General features: G+C 41.5%; 1 protein-coding gene across 3 annotated transcripts in view; it reads right to left on the bottom strand.

Annotated features, from left to right (window-relative positions):
- Positions 1-6,528: 6,528 nt before the first annotated feature.
- Positions 6,529-22,729, bottom strand: part of pitpnm3 (PITPNM family member 3) — an 84,752-nt gene continuing 68,551 nt past the window's right edge. For all 3 annotated transcript variants that reach the window (XM_031873458.1, XM_031873459.1, XM_031873460.1), the window contains 10 exons: positions 17,619-17,816; positions 17,314-17,462; positions 15,199-15,315; positions 12,634-12,750; positions 12,390-12,538; positions 12,079-12,228; positions 11,664-11,847; positions 11,314-11,442; positions 10,754-11,141; positions 6,529-9,119 (listed from right to left, as the gene is read on the bottom strand). In XM_031873458.1, coding sequence (XP_031729318.1) covers positions 10,830-11,141; positions 11,314-11,442; positions 11,664-11,847; positions 12,079-12,228; positions 12,390-12,538; positions 12,634-12,750; positions 15,199-15,315; positions 17,314-17,462; positions 17,619-17,816 — 1,505 coding nt within the window. In that variant the 3' untranslated portion in view covers positions 6,529-9,119; positions 10,754-10,829. The remainder of the gene's footprint in view (positions 9,120-10,753; positions 11,142-11,313; positions 11,443-11,663; positions 11,848-12,078; positions 12,229-12,389; positions 12,539-12,633; positions 12,751-15,198; positions 15,316-17,313; positions 17,463-17,618; positions 17,817-22,729) is intronic.

The raw sequence follows: 22,729 nt of genomic DNA, 5'->3' as shown, positions 1-22,729 counted from the left end.
ACCCGAAGCCCCCGAGGCTTCATGTTGGCTAAATCAATCAGCCTATTGGAATGACTGCCACGGATACCATGTGCTGCAGCGGCAGTGATTTGTTTCTGTCACTTGTTATTTTCCCTAACACTGCTCTTGCCTTTGTGTTTTCTAAGTCCATCGTGCGGCTCCTCATATCTCTGCTTCCCTGCCGCTAGCCTCTATATATCGTCTTCCAAGCTTTATTTCCCCTTCTACTAATTTTCTCTGCCCATCCAGACTTGTTTTTCATGTGAAATTCATTATTTTTTTTAATCAGGCATGTTCATTTTCATCTTGATCTGACAAACTGTTCACTGATGCTCTGTGGGATTGTTGGAGAGTATGTGCATTTTACTGAGACTACTAGAACAACAATACAAAGTTTAAAAAAGCTACAAAAGTTCTTGATAAATGATTGTGTCAAAGAATTAGCAACGGAGTTTAGTTTTGGCTTAAGCTCCGAAGCTGTCTAAATGATGATGTGGAGGGTGAACACAGTCATAAAAAACAGAACGACTTAGAAACTCAAACACTTCCTTAACTGTACTTTAATTAGTTTGATGAAGTTTTCAATTACAAAATTTGTATTCTGGAAAATACATTAGCATCTGTGGGGAGAATTTTATAAAACCACCCACAATTATTTTTACCAGTTGTGAGCAGCTCCGCCATTTCCTTTGTGCATTGCATTGTGGGAGAATAATAAACCGTATTTAGTATGCATTATGTCTGCTTTGCGCTTGTATCACTTCTCAAGCGTGAACACAATACATACTCCAAATTTGCTTAGAATCAGAATGTAAAACATAGAATTGGGACACAGTGACAATCCTGCCAATGGATTCATGTTAAACCACTGATCTTAAGGTGACTGTGATGCACCAAGAGATGCAGCAATGTGCCAGCAAAGGCAGTGGAGAAGTAGACTGCTAGCCTGTAATAACAGATGCAAACAATAAAGCTTTCAAAATGTTCAATCAATTGGCTCTGAAAATGTTCCACGAGGAAAGACATGCACTCAACACGTTTGTTAGACGTCAAAGACACACATGGGTTGCGTGAGTAATACTGAATAACTTTTTTTTGTTTCCGAAAAAACCTCCACAGGGCACCTTTAAGAAGGTCAAGGTAATTCAGGTGTTGCTGGTTTGTGTGTGTGTGTGTGTGTGTGTGTGTGTGTGTGTGTGTGTGTGTGTTTGTTTTGACCGTGCTCGTGCTGCGCCCCATCTTTGTTTATCCCTGATTTATGGTTTGTACCTTCTGTGGACAACCAGCAGCTAGTGAGCTCCGCTGAGCTATGTGGTAAATATTTGTTGATGTGCTAACTGGGCATTTTATTGGAAGCATGCATCATTACTAAATCTCATTACAACAGCAGGTTTTTAGAATGAAGTAAATAGCCATGACAAATGTTTTTCAAATCACATGCATCATCATTTCAGTATCCATGTCTGCTGATTTCTTGAACATGTAAAAAGAGATTCATCAAAGCATCTATTTGAAATATCGGGGTTTAATTGATGCACACTAGCACAGGTTGATCTTCATGACAGCCCATCAGTTTCTCACGAGTTCCGTTCAAAAGTGTGTGGCTGGGCTCAGTGACATTGTGCCGTCACCTGCTTTATGCACATCCATCTGTGACACTATAGGTGGAGAGGAAAACCACACATGAACATATTGTTGACCTCTGCACTGGCTCACATTCTGTCCATTCACAACGCTGACAGAGTCATCTCAGCCATGTGCCGAGAGGACAAAGTCATTTATGTTAAAAGTTAGATGTCCGTGAGACGAACCCCTTTGCTTATCACTAAGCAAAGTTATACAGTCCAAAACAAAAGATGATTTCTAAACTGTACCAGCTCATTTCAAAGTTAAACATTAATCTGTTTATAGACGTATCTTGGTTTAACATTACTAGAGCTACAGCATCTCATTTTAATCCTGCTTCTTCCTAAAAAAAGAGGAAGAACCGTGCACAGCTACACTTTGGTTTCCAGATGGATAAAAAGACCAAGAGGCAAATACCTCTTTACGACAATTTATTCCCCCGATGATACATTTTTGAATGAATTATACCTCACAGCGGCACACAATTTATTCATTCGGTTCTCCTTTAATCATTCACTTTCATTTTGTCTTTCACAATGCTGCGAGTAAAACAGATCTTGCGTTAATGAGCTACCAAGTTGACAACGCTGGCTTGACAGCTTGAATAAAAGATGCCCGTATCCACCATGTCGTATTTGAAATGAAATACCAAAGCGGAGGAAAACACATGAAATAAACATGTTAAAACTAACCTGAACATGCAGCAGAATCCTGTGTTTTAGAATTGTGAGACATATTGGTTGCAGGCACCAAACAGACAGAACAAATGGTGCTGCTTGTTTAGCTACTGCCTCCACTCTGTCACATTAAACTTCCCCAAAACAAAGAGCAGGGAAGGTTCATCCCTTCCCAGAGCAGTCCGTCCATTAGCTTCAGTTAAATATTGATGACTTTGGTTCATGATGGAAGTGAAAGGTTTGATCTCTGCTATGAGCGGACACAGCACTGTCACATCTGATGCCTCAGAGTGAGCAGTGATATGCGGCTCCGGCATCTGACCCTCTCCTCTGGGGGGCATTTTGGATAATTGCTTTCTCAAATGCAATCTGGAGATGTTCCTGCCCCCCCCCCCCAGGAAAATATTCTACGGCAGCGGATTTCCAAATTCTGTAAAATTTCTCGTGACCCAGCACTTAATTCAGAAGCTGGGTTGTCGGCTGGTATAACAGGATTTTGTACGCATCCAAGCGTACAAGCGTACCAAGCGTATCCAGCCAGTGCTGCGCCCTCCAGAATAATATGGGGACCTATTTTTAATCTTGGTGCAGTGCATCCTTTTGTTCATTTTCCAGACTACCAACAAACAGCTAAACCACTTATTCCAGTGTCACCGCAGCTCACAACTAAGGTCAACTACAACAAGCCTGGTAAGCAGTATCATGACACACATTTAGCTGCAGCAACTATTTAAAGCTGTTTCGCAGTAAAATGAGTTCAGATGACCACGTACAGAATGTAAAATAAGACAGATTACAATATAATAAGATGTTAAACCAGGCTTGACCTAAACAGCAGAGTGTTGCCATGCCGACTTGCCAGAGGTACACGTCATTATCTCTGTCTCTCCTTGCTGACCTCAGGAATGTGCTTTGGTTAAGAATGAGTGGACTGTTATTTACACCATCTGAGGCTATTCTTGCTGTGTAGAAACCAGGCATCCTGGCTGGAAGAAATGTCCCTCTATGTCTCTTTCTCTCTGTCTCTGGGCTGCTCTGGTGTCTTGATCTATTCAGATTTTAATGCATTCCTCGTCGCTGTCCTGGCATCCATTTATCACCTGCCAGATCACAGAACAAATTAAACCCACTCTGCTGTTTTGGAATAACAATCAGGGTGATTCAGTGGGTGCTGCTGTCGAGCAGAGCTGGAGGTCACGGTAAGTCTTAAGTTGCTGCTATAGGTAACTAACTAGTTTTGTATTGCAGAGCGTAACCTGGATGAACTCAGGTACATAAGGATGATGGTTTATTTCTTATGCAAGCATTACTTTGTGCTCTTTGAACAGCATTACAGAGTCTGCAGGTGTTACGACGGAGGGCATCTAGCGCTGCTCATCTTGTGACAAAAGTGTTGTCATTGATCATCAGAATAAGAAACACAGCACTGCAGCGACAACAGCACACTTTGATTCACAAGATAGGTCCATTAATCTTTAACAAGATTCAGACTCTGACCTGAAAAAGCCTCAGATATCCAGAAGCTATAAAAGCAAGTATTGTCACAGTTCAGCTCCACACCATCCTCACTCTTATTGTCAGTCACTCCCTCCTCATTAGTCTAAACTCCCTTCACCTGTTCACTCACCTGCCTCTGATCAGTAATCAAGCCCCTATATAGACTCCTGCCTCCCAGACACATTTGCCAGATTGTTCTTCGGTTCTATGCCAGACTCTCCAGCACACTCTCACGGACCGCTCTCCTGTTACCGAGCCTGCCTGCCCATGTTCTACCCGCCTTGCCTGACTCCCGGTAAACCCACCCGCCTTCTGATCCTGATCTTGATTAACTCTGCCTGCCGTATCTGGAAACCCTGCCTGCCCATGTTCTACCCGCCTTGCCTGACTCCCGGTAAACCCACCAGCCTTCTGATCCTGACCCTGTTTGAACTCTGCCTGCTATATTTGGAGTTAGTAATAAAAGCTAAAGATCTCTGGAATCCTGTGTGTTGCATTTGGGTCCATATACAACCCGTTACAAGTATAGGATAAAGGGATGCACCAATCAAGTCCCTGGGATCACTTTCACAGGATTTCTTTCAATTAATATAATTTACTTAACAGGCATAATAGAGAAACCTTGGTTACACAGGAAGAAGCAATCCATCATATATGTATAAGGTTATAATTGAGCCCCTGTCCGTGGTTTGCTTTTTACATTCAGGTTAAAACGACGAAACAAACTGCAACAATAGATTCGGGAAGAAAACAAACTGCAGCGCTCATGTGCATGTATTGGGCACGATTGTGTATGCACTGACATACATGCACAGTATGTGACAGTGTTCACATCTGTTTCTCACACACTTCTAACATTCCGATTCTGTTTTTTTTTTTTTTTTTTATTATATTTCGGGCCAGATGTGACAATCCACATTAAATATAGTTCCTTCATCTAGGCCATTGTAAAATTCAGTTTCGTTGGCTCAGTCGCAGCGGGCCGCCCTCACGTACAGTATAGTGCCGCAACAAACCCTGGTACTCCATCTCAGGAGAAAGACCATGCAATATGCTCGGAGGCTAAGAACAGCCACTAAATGGATGATTTTCTAATTTGATGTTTGCAGGATCAAGATTCACCCTTCAACTTCGCTTAAAAATGATTCTGGTTCAAGAGACAGTTTTGTGAAGTGCTACTATCAACACAAGTGACATAGACTTTTGAAATCCCTGAAGTCCGTGCACTTAATCACACTGTCTAAATAAAGAGCACACTCTCCAAGGATTTGAAGCAGTTACTTGAGCACCTAGTTGATTAGTGAAGTAGCAACAGTACAGTCTCACTAAAGAGGAAAATTACCTTGATTCAAGATATTGATCAGCTGTGATAAGTGAATTATAGGGGGGGGAAAAGACTGATTTCTTCTACGCAAACGAACATGAGAATGGGGACACAAATGAAGTGAGCCAGAAACGGTTGCTAAGTTTTCAATCACAGCTTCCACCGTGGTTGACTTCAACCTTTCATGTGAATCATAACGTATAAGAAGCCAGCAGTGCTTCCCTTCGCAGGGGAGCAATTTCTTTGTCTGTTTTCCCAGAACCATATGTTACTAATGATGCAGCTTGGAGAATCACAGCTCCAGCTCATTATACCACATGCCTGGTGTAGAATAAAAGAAGGGTGAACAGACATGCCCATTCAATGCTAATTTTGCATGCATGTATTTGAATATGTCTGTCATCAGGGATCCCTAAACCATTTTGCAATAACATAAATTGGGTATGAGTGTAAAACTGAGACTCTTGTGGATTCAATGAGCTCAATTCTATTAATTTTATCGGGGGTTTCTTGACATTTTCTTGACATTTTCCAGAGCAGGAGCTCGCCATCGAATGCCATTCTTGCAGAAGTTGCCAAATGTCTTTTTATTTTTTAAATGCCAAGTACAGTTTTTTTTTTTTTTTTTTTTAAGTCTTGGTATCTTAATGTGGTATTTTGGAGGGATTATTGACAATTTTTTAAAATACATTTTTAAGTGGTCTAAAATAAATAGTTTGCACCGAATCAGTGCAACAAATTTCTGTCCAACGAAAGGCTACAATGACTTATGGCTGTCTTAAATTCCCATTATAATGTTCTAAGACCTTATACACTGTTTATTACAGATTTATGACTAGAAATTATGAAGTACACTGTTGACCTGCTATCTATCCCTAAAGATCCCCAGTTTGTAAGGGTTATTGGACCTTGCTGTGGGATTGTTTTTAACGGTTTGCAGGGTCAAGATTGAACTGCAAATAACTCGACTCATCTTTAAAGTCAAGATGTGCTACACAGTGGTGTAGCACTGGAGAGAGAATGGATGAAGGCTTTTATTTCGAGCAATCAACACAGGCTTGTATCCATTTATTGGTTAAGCAGAAGCGCTGCTCTGATGAGGGCGTGAGACAGCATCAGGCCACTGCCACTGTAGAAGCCAGTGTCCCTAATGTCTATACTCAATCAAACCGGCTGGACTGATTCAGCCATTAATTCTGGTCGGTCAATGGTGATAAAAAAGGTAAGCTGGAGTCGGGTTTGTCACACTGACTTTACAACACAGTAAGCCTTACGAAATCCAAATAAGAGGATATCCCCAGTCATGCCCCCACACTCAAACTCTGAAGTAATAAAGCGCATCAGAGGGGATTCAGCTTCTCTAGATGAAAAGCATGTGGAGGTAATACTAACACACTCCTGGAGTTCGAATGTGAAATATCTTTATTTATGCAATAATGAAAGACGGACTGAGTCCAATAAACACAACATGTTCATTACAGGAGATCTGTACAAAACACTTTGTAGCAATGAAACCAGGTGTTTTGTCCACATTGGTCAAAAGGCCAGTGTCAAATACTCACAAGACCAAGAATAAGACCACAAAACAAACAATCAACATTTTTCACACCATGTTAGTTAACTTACCAAAGCCTACTTAACAAGTCATACGAATTGTTAATAAATGGCAAATTAGGTCAATACCCAATAGTTAAGTCATGATTTGGTACAGACTAATCATTTGAAAACATGAATTAGTACTTAGTGAGAGGATAATTATATAACACACATCTCCAAACAAATGCAATCATTTTACATTGTATACTACATCCTTTTCTTTTTTCTGTGACTATTGGGATTCTGATTTGCATTTCACCCAACATGTGCTGTTTGAATTTATGACCATTCATTCTTATTCTCCCCTTATTTACAAATAACTACTCCATCATCAGTTCAGAGTATGACAAAGATGACAATTGATAGCCACAATATGAAATAATTAACACGCACAGAACAATCACCATTTAACCATTAGATCATCATTTGCCATTTACTAACATTGTACTAAAATGCTGCCCAGCATACATATTTCACTCCTCCAGTGTATCGTCATGGAGAAAAATATCACTCTGTGTTATACAAACTTGATTATTGTGTAGCTTATGCATTGATGGGGATGATCATGTTTCAGTATTTAACAATCTTAATGCAAAACAAAATGGAGTTAGGCAGTTAAGTATTCTACAATATTATACATTTACCAAGTAACGCTATTCAGTGCACTGCAATTACAGGGGCGGCACTACAGAGAGTCATACATACTTAGTAGTAGCAATCAAACAGCTAATTACTGGACCACCTATTGCAGGCGGGGAAAGAAAGAGACTAGACTGCTCCCTCCTGGCTGACACGTTCCACTCTGCTACGCAGGTTTTCAGTTAAACCAAGACCCTCCGAGAACTCGTAAGCCTTTTTTTTTCTTTCATAGCAGGTTTGAAAACCTCGACTAAGTAATCCTCTGACACAGTGCTTCAATCCAAACCTGTAAAATAGACGCTCAGTGAGAACACGACGGTACGTTAACACACTGACGTGTACTCGTCATAGCTGTCTTCGTGTTCACAGTAAATACAACTCTACGACAAAGACGCTCACTCACACACGCACGCACACACATACAGTATACAGTATCTAAAACGTGTCAAAGCAAAAATATCAACTTGATAAAATGCACTTTGTCATAAACTCAACGCTTTGGTCAAACAAATCAAATAACTCTCTACACAACATCAAATGCAATTTAAGGCAAAAAAAATCAACGATTCAACAAGTTAAACAACAAAAGGTTCAAAAACGTACATTAAAAATATTTCTATTTACAATATTTCCTCATAGAAAAATATGTTTGACTTGCACAGTTTTAAACATGGATTCAATTCAACCCCGAGTGCACAAGACAGCATCAGATTTATTCACACATCTATTGGTTCCAGTGCAGCTATATTCAATGGATGCAACTGGCATGGGGTGTATTGTACAGTACAATATCCTGCAAGCAACTGCAACTACCAAGCAACTAAACTATGATGATAATTACACTGTCATTTTAATTACGTAGATAAACAAGTTCTGATCACTTTTTACATCCGTGTCTGTCAATCTGTAAACATTTTTTTGGTCAAACCAACAAACCATTTGTGTTTAATCTTCCAGGAGTTACACCAACCATCAAGCAGTGACAGTGCACAATCTGCAGGAAAAACAAAAACTACAACTACAATAAAATACAACTCTTTTGATTGTGAAGCGAGTGCCGCAGCTGAATTGAGAACCACTGCGGTGTTCTTCCATAGTGCAAGTGCGACCTCAGGGGCCCGAGTAGCCCCTCAGCGCATGTGGACCCGATCTGAGGCGGCTGTCAAAGCGCCTGTTCTGCCAGACAAGCCAGAAGCCACAATGCGAGGGAGACATCTTACAGTGGGAGTGAAATGGCGGCCGGCAAGGTCGGCTCATTGGAGCTGCAGATCTCAGACCTCGCGTACAGCTTGAACCTAAATGTCACAGTGCTTCTGTGTCCAGAGGCCCAAACAGGCATGACGTGCGTTGAGTATTTACATCAGCGGACGGTTATATCGGGATTGCATCGGGGAATCTGTTGCAAGGTCTCAACAGGTTCGAAGTCACCACCGTCGCCACATCTTTCCTCCTCTGAAGCCTGTGTGTGTGTGTGTGTGCATGAATACGCGCATATATACTATCTGAAGTACATTTTTTTTTTTCATTTTACAATTAGACACAATTTTAGCGCGACAGGGACATTCGCAAACATCCTTGCCATCCCTCTGCGCCTGCTGAACATTTTAGGCACAAAGACTAATAATCCACCGAGCAGGTCACGAGAAAAGGGCCGAACAGGTGGAAAAGTGTAGAGGGCCAAGCAGGAGGTAAAGCTCAGCTGCGAGGGATACCAGCAGAGGATCCGATGTACATGTATCTACATGGTGGTAGAGGTGACACTGTCAAAAGAGAGAGGAAAGTTAGTGAAGTCTCACACATTTGATAAGCGTGTTCTGCGTCATTTTGTATACAGGCTCTCACAGTGACACAGCTTTCATTTCCATAATTGCAAAAACAATATTTTCAAATATGGAAATGAGTGGATTTCAAAGCTTGGAAGGGCAGTTTTAGCTCAGCAGTAGGCCTACTTGCACAATCGTCACCATTGGCAAATTTACATTCAGTACTCCAAAGGGAGCTGCTGCTAATAATAGCATCTCTTACTCAGGTTGCCACAGGAATATTAAGTATCGAGAAGAATTATTCATTGTTTGTTACTTCCCTGCTTTGCTGATCTGTTTTCTTTCTCTCTTTGTGCTCTTAGACTTGACGTTATTTATAAAAGATACTAATGCATCTGTGACTGAAAGCATGGGGGCCGTAATGTATCGGGGTACATCAAAGAACATAATCTAATCGGGGCGGACGTTTATTGACTTTGTCGGAACTCAACAGTAGCGAGCAAAATCAATCTGTGTTTGTGTCAAAGCTTTGTTGAGCCTCGAGCTCTTAAAGGCTTAACAGACCACGCAGTGAAATAAAAGGTGGAAGGCTGCATTATTCAACGACGCACCGGCGATGGTTATCCTTAAGTGGGAAACAATAATAACACAACTTCACAGGTGGTGCAGCAATCCGAGGAGTTGGATTTTGACAATCTTTACCGCTTTGTTGCTCTTACCGAACGCCTGATCACAGGCTGTCTGAGAAAACCTGTGCATGATCAAAAGATGGGGATGAAGATGTTTTGCTTTGCACGGCATTAGAGCTTTTGTTTTCCACTGTGCAAAAAGGTGATAGGGGCACAGTCAACTATCACCACATCATTTGATGTTTCCACATTTCATTCGTATTTTTGCTATCTGCTTAAAAAACAGTCACTCCACCAATTCTATGCATGCAGTTCATTTTATTTGTTTTGAGACGTACTACTCTGTCTAATTTATGAAAACATGAAATGTATTTTGTGGCTCTGGGGGAAGCTTTCTGAAGTCTGAAATCACCCTGATGATGTCAAAAGATGTATCTGTTTTGTGCAGATTATCTATTTTGTGCTGAAGACTAAGATTTATAACAGAAAGATTGTGCTACACACTGAAGGTGGGGATTTGTTTAAAGTGGGCTTGGACAGTAAGGATGTCTTATCAAAGACACCATCAGTCTGCAGCTTGTATATGATCATCTGACTGCCTCTGTTTACCGCTTGAAAAGTACAACAGTATTCTTTCTTACAAGAATGGCGGCCAAACTACAAAAATAAGACACATGTTGGTATAACCAAAAAATATTCTTTAAAGGAGCAGTGTGTCGCATTTAGAGGGATCTACTGAAATGGAATGAGCCTATTATATCTCTAGGGAGTGAGTCCTCTTCCAAAGAGTCCGCCACATTGTATCAACATGCTTCTATGGTAGCCCAGAACGGACAAACCAAGCATCTGGTTACCTGAAGGCCACCGTAACTCTCCAACCCAGGGGGGAGTGGTAAGCAGAGAGGTGTTTAGTTAGTTGAAATCTGCAACCTCCCTGGCAGATGTCAGTAAATCCTACACACTGGTCCTATAAAACACCCATATTTAAACATAAGATGTCACCTTGGCCCTGGACACTAAGACAACTTTGTTCTCCTCCTCTTCTTTATTCCTGCAACCCTTCCATCTCTTTTTGACGTCAGGGAGTGGTGTCTCCACGGTGAATGGAGGGCCGTCCCCATGCACCTTGTCCTCCTCCTCCGTGGTCCTTATCTGACTCCGGCTGGCTCTGAGCTCGCTCAGGCTTGGGGTTGGGTGTGCACGGCGGGTCGGGTTGTTGGACTGACATGGTCCTGCGCAGGTGGCTGCGCTTACACAGGAAGTCCGGCTTCGCCGAGAGACCAAAAGAGCCCTTCCTTAGGACCATACGAACTGAAGGGGATTTCTTGGGTCTGGCTCTGTGCCCAAACTGAAGGGTTGAGAGGTGCGCTGCATATCCCTCGCTCAGGAACTACATATGCCACACGGAGAAAGGGTTGAAAAAAAAGAAAGAGAGTAGTTAAAAAAATTCAAGAAAATGGGAAAAAACAAGAGGAAAACCAAAACCTTTCAAGTAAAAAAGGCAAACAGAAACACTATGAAATACTTCTGAGAGAGATGAAAGACAATGAAAATGAAACTACCTGGCACTGATTTTGGTACTTCTTCGAAGGTCTGCCAACAATATAAATCTGTGGGGGGCAGAGGCCGAGCATGTTGTAAACAGAGATGTCCTTCATGGAGCCATAAGCAGAGTTGATCTTAATGTGACACTGGTGAGAGAGAGAACAATCAGTCAGAGATATTCGTGACATTTCGATGCAGCACAACCCAAGGCTACAACGCTGTGAGCTCGCAAAAGAATGATCACGCAGATGACAGAAATCAAGATCACTGTAGGGGGGAGAAAAAAAAGTTGTGCATGCTTTGTAAAAAAAAAAAAAGATGAACTGCCCGGTCAATGTCAGAACGAAGGATTGTCTCGGGAGCGTACCTCCTGTATGAGGTTCCTGAGGAAGATGGTCTTTTGTCGAAGGGGATCGTGGACCAGGCCTTCAGAAAAGAAGATCATCCCGTGAGGAAAATTGTGCTGCGACAGCCAAGACACCACCCGCTGCTTCTGCATATCAGGGCGGCCTGTGATGTAGATGATCAGATAACCCAGGTCCTGCCAATGCCTGCATGTGAATACATAACATCAAACACACTTCGAAGTCTTTCATTTTGATCATTTGTGTCCTTATCACGGAGAGGACACGCTGAAATGCTTAAAGTGCTCGGTGTGCACCAAAGCATAGAGATTCACTTCTGAACGTACACCCTTCTCAACCTTTTTGTCAATCTCGGAAGTGGGGAATGTCATTTACGGCCACAGCCACACACACATTTGGAGGCTGTTAACCGGTTACCTGACGACATCGACAGCTCCAGGGCGAACTTTGGGGTCACTGCCCATGATCGACACACTAGCAGCAAAAGAGCCATCGATGCTGAAGACCACACACTCCATGCCCCGCGGCAACACAGTCAGGTAGGCCTCTGCACTTGTTTGATCGCCCCTTGGTAAAGAAAAAGAGAGAGAAACTGAATTTGCTACACATGGTTGTAACTCCCTTCAAGGGACTTCACAGTCTGGCTAAAAGCATACACACTGCACAAATACAGCACTTATCGTCTTATTTGATTAGTCAGCACTCTGTAATGCCACATGGATGCTTACTTGACCACCATTTTCATCGGATAGACTCCCAGGCCAAGCTTCTTGCTCTTGGGTATCGTATATGCGACTCTGCCGCTGCTGTTGGTCACCTCGATGTCGAAGTGCACCCAGCGGCCGGACTGAGGTTGTGTCATTAGCAGGATGTCCACCTAAGAGGGGCAGAGTGAGTCAACAGCTTGGAGATTAATGTAAGTCTTTCATGCACATTTTATCTGTCGCACACAATCGTGTTGCTGCATTTCACCTTTTCTCCGGTCAGAGTGACCATGTCCAAAGGGCCGTACATAAAGCGACCAACCAGAGTTTGAGGCCCATCCTCGGTGGCAATGACATCATTCACCCTGTGGTTGGCAGTGACGTTCTACAGCAGATGACAAGAGCACAAATCACGGTCCAGTCAAGGTTTTTATTGCCGCTTATGTGATGCTCTGGAGCCAATCTCATAATTGAATGATGAAGATAGTGAGATGAGGTAGAAAGCTCTGAAAAAGTTACTTTGAATTAAGATTTTTTCCAATTAAACCAACTCAGAAAAGTCTCAGATACATAACGTTTGTTGAACATGAACACATATCTAAAGCCGCTACAATCGATATTTTAATATTATCAATGGATCTAATGACTAATGTGCATTGGCTCAGGAGGTAGAGCGGGTTGTCCTTTTATCACAAGGTTTGGGGTTTGATCCCCGGCTCCTACTATCCACATGTAGAAGTGTCCTAGAAGTGCAGCTAGGTCCACTCTCGACTTCAAATGAATGCTAATGTTGCTCCGTATCGACTTGATGTGTATATGGGCAACTGTTCGCCAACGAGTTAACCACATCACCTTAAATCATATGTAAATTTTGTGTTTACAGATGGCTGCTGGCCAAAAAATAATAAGCGGTCTAAACGTAATGTAATAGAGGGGGCGGCAGGGGAAGTTGCATGAACAAAAATGCTAAAAGCATTTTATATGGACCGCCTAACATTGTACACCTGGAAGCCAAATGCCTCTGGGACCTTCCAGAAAAGAGTGTTACCTCTACATTAAACTTCCATGTCTCGTTCTTTTTTCCACGTTGCATCATTCAGTGAGTAGCTTAAGCGAGTCAGCAGAGAAAACCTAATCCCTAAATCTCTTCTTGCTGAAATGGCAGCATTTCAGTAGCACATTATAAGCACACTAATGTACAGTTCTCCACTGTGTTGCGGGCCACCATGACAGAAATTTCAATTCTCCTATCCACTTCTCTGCCGTTTCTGTAACCATGACTTCATCCTGGAACGTTTTGCTCGGCACACATGCACTTTTTTCAACTCCCTGCTTTTCTCCCAAATAGTAAGTCAACTCTTTTGCCCTGTAGATAGTGTGACAAAAAATAACATTTCTTCCACAGACTTGTGCAGCTGGTGAAATGTAAACTTATATAACTTAAATATAAAACGAGCATATGTAAACACACTTTAACAGAAGTACACATTATAAATATTGCTAAGCATTGATGTGATCCAACATATTGTATTTTACGGCTTCACCTAATGATAACTAATTTAAAGGACGTGGCATCTAACAAGGACGTTCAACATTTCCAACTGTTATCCTGGCATTAGCTTTGACAACAATTCATTTATCTGTCAGCAAAAGGTCTTACTTACTGATCCAGTGATGGCAAGCACGCAGAGTAAGCAAACCATACATGCACACCTGGGCACAGTACACAGAACCTCACAGCCACTGTGATTTAAGGAGTCCTGACAGCAGTCAATATCTACTTAAATTTCCCAGATGCAGTTTTCTAGGTACTCTGCATGCCCTTATGTGAAAACTACATGCGCCTCAATATCACTATCCACTCACAGATAAAGTGTGGAAGAGATGAGTTGGGGAGTCAGACTACCGCCTGCGAAAGAGCAGCATGTACAAGAAACAATTGCTACACTAGCGGCCCCTCTCCAGCCGTGACAACGCCTCTTACCAAGGCGAGGAAGATCAGAAATAGATGCCTACTCTCTCTGAGTAGTATCACTCTGCAGCAGATGAGCCGGCTGTTCCCCGGTTGAATCGGCACGGAGCGGCTCTAAATCTCCACGTACTGAATTCGTATTCAGGATGAGGCAACTTTTTCAGAGCTGCTTTTTTTCTTTGTGCACTTATATCAGAAACACATCGCTCGGCCAAGGCGAGTCATGAACAAGAAGACACTGAGAAAAGAAAAACATTCAAAGCCAGAATACCATGTGAAAACATCTATATTTAAGTCTGAGGCTATAAATAGTTCTATTTATAGCCTCATGAAAAGCAAACAGTCACTAAATTCTTCTCTTTAGAAAATGGCAGATAAAAGGAGCACTCGGTGAATAGCAATGTGACCTTGATTGTTCGACTCTGCGGCGCTCAGAAGCATAAAGTAATTGTGTGCGTCTGCCTGTCTCAAGGTGAACGTGTTTGAAGAATTGTGGATCTACGATCACAAAGTTGACAGCACTAAAGCACTACAACCATGGCATTTCGGGATAACTTTATTCTTAGTTTGAATGAATGCAAGGCCATTGCGGCAGAAGAACAATATCTGCTGTGTGGGTGGTTGTTTCTCTTTTGAGTATTTCTGAGAAAGAGTAGCACCGTAGAGACAATTTCTCAGGATGTGTTATACCTGGTGTCCAAGCCAAAGGGGTGTGTTGAAATATTCACAAATTTGTTCACATTAAGATTGAATATGAGCCTAAAAGTTAACCGAGTAGCCATCAATCCGCATTTCTGTTAGCAGAGAAAACTGGGGCAAAAGTATCTTTGTGCAAAATGAACCAACCAAATAATTCATTACCCTTAGTTTGACATGTGTCCTCCTTCTGAGCCATTTTTCTCGTGGGCTGGAGAGAGAGAACGGAGCAGAGCCCAAACTGCCCGCTTCCTGGGTCTTCACACAGTCACATCCCATGAGCTGTCAACAAACACATGCATATATATATATATATATAAGAGCAGGCATTTCAACACACAAACCTTTGATATCACATCCTTCTGTTGAGCAGACAGAACAGATTTGTAATAGCTCTAGTCTCACAATAATACCATGGAAGGCTAACCATCCAAAGCCTATAAATTAAATCAGAAATTATGTTTTGGGATCATACATCACAATTCTGATGGGAAGCTTTGGTGACAAGAGCAGCACTGAGACAGATTAAAGGCTAAGGGGTGATTTGGAGTACTCAAATAAAATCTCCACACACAAAGAATCCATGCAAATCATTCCTGACGCTTGGATGTAGAGCGGCTCCTTGTTTCATGTGAGACTGGAAGACATTCTCTTACACACCGAGCTTGGATTGAGAGAAAGGTAAATGATTCAGCTTTAACAAATGATGTTCTGTGCAGCCCTTAAATTCCATAACGATCCTTTAATGCAACGCGGCATCCAGTGGAACTGTAAACCACTGAACCAAAGTAACAATCTTCGGGTTTATTAGCTTGCTGATGGCGTCGATAGCACTTATTTTTCCCTGTGTGCTCTCCTTATTCCCCTCACGTTTTCTCACAAAGACGACATGCTGCAGCAGACAGTGGCAGGGTGAAAAAAAATCAGTTTTTGTGTCTGGGAGCCCTGCTTTCTAATGATCAAGTTCAAAGACTGCCATTATCTATTCTTCTTGTCCTGCTCTTTGTTGTGTCAGAGGAGTTAAGGGCCTATACTTGTCATTACAACAGAAGCACAAATACACACTCCACATGAATGTTATAATGTAAGGTATATATATATATGGTCCCACTTATACATATACAGTATAGAATAGAATAGAATAGAATAGTACTTTATTCATCCCCAAGGGGAAATTTGTCTGTGGCAGCAGCAAACAGGGTTACACAATAGAATAAAAAAAAATATATATTAAGTGTGTAAAATGCACAATATATACAATGTAATAAAATAAAAGGCACTATAGACTATTCTGATCAAGTTCTTATGACTTATGACAAATTAGTCTTAACTTAGGCTGACAACACATTTGCAGTCTAACCAGTCATAAAAATAAATTGATATCACACATTCAATTTCTGACTTTTGCAGAATCTAGTCATGCCATTTTACATTTATACATAAACCAGAATAAACTGCAAAATTCTGCTCGGATTTCAGCCATAAAACCAAACATATTGGATGAAAATATTTCAAGGGAATATAACTTGTGCATCTCAATAGTCCTCCATTATATATTTGAATATGGTCATGAACAATAAGGCATTAATTATTGCTGTATAATAACTAATAGAGAACAAATATGAAAATGATATGCATGTCAATAAAGCAGCTACTTAATGGTGAATATGTATACCATAAGTGTAAGTGTTACCGAAAAATGTTACCATATACTGTATCTCACACAAAGCTGAATGGATGATGCAGTGAAAGCACGGAACTTCCTTCTGCTCTCATTTGGTTGACATGTCATAATAGCAAACAAACCCGGAGGGTGTGGACTTGGACCAGATCACAACTGTCACATCACAGAAGACACAGTGCAGACGCAAACGTCTGGCCTTAGCAAGAGGCAGGAGATGTGCCATATTTTGTCACTTTGTTTCATCTCCTCCCAGAGCAACGTGCTGACAGAAGCTCTTCATATTTGATTTGACAAGTTCAGTCTTTGGAGATACCAGCCAAAAATTTCAGACTACGATTCACACAGCTACTACTTTACCCTGCGACGGGCTTCGCCTCGTTGTGAAGCTTCATTTTGAAATGGCCTTTAGAGGATGCTAGTTGTCTGCCACTGTTGAGAATAAAGTATGCTAATTATGCAAAGGTTAAATCTTGGTTTTAGTATGCTCATTAAATCCATCTTTAATATTTGCGTACTAATTACTGAGACAATAGTTTTCTCTAAGCGGTGAAACTTGCTGGGGAAAAAACAATAGGCTGTCAATAAGGCTTTCCCACCTGCCGGAGAACAAAGGCTGCTACATCAGTGGACTCCCAGTAGGAGGCATGAAAAAGGTGAGGCAGAGCCACCGTTGGGAAGGCAGTCAGCACATCAGGACAGTACAAAGCATAATCCAGCCTCTTGGAGCCCCACCAGCTACTGGAAACTGAAACACACACACACACACACATAAATAAGGGGAAATCAGAGTTTAACTTCAGAGCTGTGAAACCTCATGAACCTGAATCCATCTACAGGAGGAAGTTGAATAATAAGACAGGACAGTGTATAGCTTGTAACTCTCTCCTTCCCTCCCACTCACTGTTAGCGATGGTGTTTCCCAGCTGGCCCGTGGAGCAAATGGACATTTCACTTTCCACACTGGTCACGCTGGCTCTACGACCTCCTTCTTCTCCCCCTCCTCCTTCAGTCTTAGTCTCAGAGGACGTCTGTGAAGCTGGACCTCCGGGGGTTTGCTCACCTTCCAAAAACACATTTGAATGGCCTTGGATACTCTCCGCTAGGGAGAGTGAGAAGAGGAGTAAAAGAGAAAAGACGAGGACAAAAGGAGAGGGAAGAGGAAAGGAAATGCTGGCCTCAATCGTAAAATCAATGCTGTTATTTTTCCTAATAAGATGGCCTCTAGCATCGACTTGCTTTGTGTTTTATCAAGGAAAAACCAAAGACAAGCCAAGGATAATGACAGAAACTGCCTCTACTCTTTATGGGGTTAAATCCAATTGTATTGACTTTGGAATTCTTAAAAACATCTTGCTCTTGGCTCCTGCTGACAAGTAGAATCACTTTATCTGGTTGGGTTTCTCTCTTCACCGGCGCATCTCTACGCAGCTCTTTCCTATTTGTTCAGCGATAATATTCCATAACAAGAAAAAGGACATTTTCCCTGGAGACCTAGTTTCACCAGACATCATGGATCTACTTTCTATTCCCTGAGAAGTAGAGCGCAGGAGCATATTTCATCAGCTCAGCTCAGTTCAACAGCACATTTATCTTACTTTACAATTCATAGGTGTCAATATGGATATTTCTGTATTGTTATGTGTACATACATAATATATTATTATTCTCATTTAAATATTTATACTTGTGTATTGAATTTCTTTTGTATATGTATGTTTATTTGCAATTTCTTTTACTTTTTATTCCCCATAGCTACAATTATTTGCATATTTATATTTAATGCTGTGTTTATTAAGGTTCTCTTTGTTGTGTTATTAGAGATGGTAGGGAGGGTGTTTGTGGATGTTTGTTCTGTTTATTCAAAATTCAAAAAAGCCAATAGACATAAAATGAAAAGAAAAAATAAATATAAAATCTACTATACATCCTGGGGACAAAAGGAGACTCACACTGACTGAATGTAATACTGCTTCCACTAAACAGCAGTGCACAACACAGCCATGAGGTCCCTCCCTTTCTTTGAGGACACTCCAACACTGTTTTACTCTTCTTAACTCACAATGTTTTTTTCCAGCCAGACTCTGGAGGGTGCTCATTATCCTGTTACCTGGCCTTGTATGTTGCTGTGGATCTATTATGTGACTGGATAAGGCTTGACTCATGTCTGAATGAGTCTCTACTCCACTGCTGCGCTACACAGCGTGCTACAGATTAAATGTTGAACTCAGTGACAACGTACAAAACCAATGTACTCTATATTTGTATGTACAGTGGGTACGGAAAGCCAGCCAGAGCCCTGACCTAAACCCAATTGAGCATCTCTGGAGAGACCTGAAAATGGCTGTCCACCAACATTCACCATCCAACCTGACGGAACTGGAGAGGATCTGCAAGGAAGAATGGCAGAGGATCCCCAAATCCAGGTGTGAAAAACTTGTTGCATCATTCCCAAGAAGACTCATGGCTGTACTAGCTCAAAAGGGTGCTTCTACTCAATACTGAGCAAAGGGTCTGAATACTTATGACCATGTGATATTTCAGTTTTTCTTTTTTAATAAATTTGCAAAAATTTCTACATTTCTGTTTTTTTCTGTCAAGATGGGGTGCTGAGTGTACATTAATGAGAAATAAAATGAACTTTTTTGATTTTAGCAAATGGCTGCAATGAAACAAAGAGTGCAAAATTTAAAGGGGTCTGAATACTTTCCGTACCCACTGTATGTCACAAACAAGCCAAGATTCAATGACCCCACTCCTGCATCACGTCCTCTACTTCGCTCACATTTACTGTAATATGTATCAATCCAATGGGATGTCTGCTGATGTGATGGAGCGGATGTAAGGTACAAACGGGGAGCTGGAACGGGGAGCAGCACGTCTGAGGAGAGGTGCGATCAAATGAGAGCAGGTGTGCCGGCTCGCCTGCTAATGTAAAGCAGAACACATCGTGTCTCCTTACAGATTCTTCTCGCTTACATGACTTCCATGTACAATGCCTTCACAAACATTAGCATTACAGAGGTAACCTCCACTAGTGGACGGCATGTGTGCTCGCTTGCATTCAATATTTGTAGGTTTGTACGTGCATGTAGGGCCACCGACACAGAGGGAACACTGGGTGAGCTGTCCCAGGACCCGGGTCTAACCTTTAATAATATGCTGGATTCATTTCTAAAAAAATGTATATTTGGGAAACTATATTATATATAATTATACTACAGTATTTATATTTTACAGTAAAATAAAAGCTTGTTATTTGACATTTTAATTGTGGTCAAGGACAATGTTTTTGTTTCGAGTGCTCATCAAAGATGTTTTATGTCATCAGATGACGCCTTACATCTTGTCTCCTAAGCACCTTAGCTTCGGTCTAATGTATTCATATCTTCTTTATTATTTTACACGGCTTTGAGATATATTTAGCATTACGAAAATGAGTGAGCTATGACCATCAAAGACGTTAGTTGACGCCAGCTAAAAATCGGACACAGTTTGGCTTACGTTAACACTAGTCTAGCAACGTTACCAGACCGATGGTTCAGCACCAACAAGGGGGAAGACATATCCGTGCTGCCAGATCTCACAATAATGTGTTGCTGAGACACAGAGAGGTCTTGAACGTTAAGTTAAAGTCAATCTTCTCCTGATTTATGTGTCTGAAAATTACCATTTTAGTTTCAGAATGTTCGGAAGATATGTGGCTTGTGGAAATTGGTCCAATTTGTACTTCGGTGACCATGGATAGAAAGACTCTGTGCTCATGTTCACGTCTTCACATTGGAGTTAATGGACTCAGGACCTGCCACTATTTTCAGAAAGGGATGTGGCAGTGATGAAACCCACGTGACACAGTGTGCCGCTTTCCTTCGTTATTCCCCTTGTGTCAGGCATGACGTGCTAGATTAACCCTTTCTCTGCTGCCTGCTGGAATGTTCATAAATAAACCGCCAGATGCAGCCACATGTTGCGTGTTTGGTCTTTGAAGGATCGGCACCAGTCGCAGAAAACAGATTAGCCGCCCTCTCAGACATGAGGGAGGATCAGGTGTGGTTAATGAAGCAGGACTCTTAGGATGATGAAGATGATGGAATCTGACACACACACTGTGTTCATATCAGTGATGCTAGATTGGATGGTTTTGTGTGATGGGTCTGCTTTTGAGGGGCAGAAAATAAAACTTTTGTATTTGGCATTATCTAACCAGAAAAAAACAACTTTTGTTAAACCAAAGTAACTCTTTAACATTCCGAAAGTCACAAAAACTAACCGAAGCAGCGGAAGACCTGCAACTTACGTGTTCTTTAAGGTAAAAATTAGGGTTTTGATGGATACATGTATACCCGAACAGTTTCAGTTCCCCGTCTGGAAGGGCTACCTGACGGCAAGGTAAAGCGGTGAAAATGTTCAAGTATAGCATAAAACTAAAATTGCCTCATTACTTTTGTTCGGGCTCTCCCCTACCTCATACAATCCTACTTCAAGACCTCCAACGTCTCCAACGTAAACAAATAATGACATCACTATGGGCTTTTCTCAGATTTATAGACCAATTGATGTATCGGAAAACAAATCTGCACATTTTAATCCATTTTGAAAAATATAAATAAATAATAATATAAACTTTTTGTTAGCAGAATTCTATGATGGAAGGCATGATATTAAATAAAAACAATCAAAGGGAGGCCAGTGGGAACCACTTTTGGTACTAAAAATTGTTGTTTGCTTTGTAAAATATTCTGACATATTTACAAAAGAAAACAATTTCTGTAATTAAATCACAATCATAAAAATAAGAAGGAAAGTTATTTGAAGTCATTGAAATCTGACTGTAGTCCTTGACTTCAGGTGTGATTGGCAGTGTGGTGGCAGACCACAAGAGGCTCTTTTCATAGAAGTCTTGGCGAGAGACGAGTTTCGATGAAGTACTACTTCTCTTGAGTAGGAACATGCTGAGGTGCCGTGACATCCTTGAGTTCATACAGAGTTTCAGGCAGATTTTCAGAAATTACTGTTACTGTGGAAACTGATGGAGAAATACAGATTAAATATGACTCTCTCCCTCTCCCTCGTGTTAGACAGAATCAGGTGAGGTTGATTACTCTGTACTAAAGTCACCTGTTTGGGCTGTTATGATGGAAATTGAATGTTACACAAAACCCAATAATAATCTCTAATCAAAATGTTGTTTGCTTATAACTGAAGAGAGGGTCATTGAAGATACTGTATACTGTTTGCAGTGGCACACACGCACGCACACACGCACACACACACCCACCCACCCACCCACCCACCCACACACACACACACACACACACACACACACACACACACTACAATCTGTTATTCGCATCTAATCTCTGGTCTAATCTATTAGCACAACTTTGTCTTTCTTTCACAGCAAAATAAACAGAGAGAGGCAAAAAGGGAGGGAGAGACTCTTTTGGCTGAGAGAACGATCCACTGACTGACACATTTTCACACATATACACACACACACACACACACACACACACAACATTGCACAAGATGTGCTGGTGCAGAAGCAGAGAGAGAGAGAGAGAGAGGTGATATCAAGAGGAGCATCAAAAAACTGCAAGTGGTAGCAGGAAAGATAGGTGATCATGGTGACAAAGACAGACGCAAAGGCGAGAAAAAAGTACAAGCACAAGCATGCAAGTGTGTTGGTAAATCAGAGAAGAAAAGAAAAGTTAAAAAAAATGACAGTACACACCGGTCCACAGGTAGGAAAACCGAAAGATTGTGATTTAACACGAGGTAGGGGAGAGTGAAACCGCTGATGACAGTGGTAAATGGAAGGACAAGCAGATTATTCATAAGGTGAGGGAGGATGATTGCACTGTGACCTTGAAACGTCTTAGAGACTTTTAACTCAGCCCCTTCCCTCCAGTCCTCACCACGCTCTCACACACACTGGCACCCCATTAGGGAATAATTGAATAGCGAGCAAAAGATACACCACCATTCTTACGTTAAAGCCTAGTACGTTGCGTA

Source organism: Anarrhichthys ocellatus, unplaced genomic scaffold (genome assembly GCF_004355925.1).
Source record: "Anarrhichthys ocellatus isolate YVR2014 unplaced genomic scaffold, GSC_Weel_1.0 scaffold72, whole genome shotgun sequence".
NCBI classification, from domain to species: domain Eukaryota; kingdom Metazoa; phylum Chordata; class Actinopteri; order Perciformes; family Anarhichadidae; genus Anarrhichthys; species Anarrhichthys ocellatus.
Note: the sequence above shows the minus strand (reverse complement) of the source record. Positions and strands in the feature narration are given on the sequence as shown.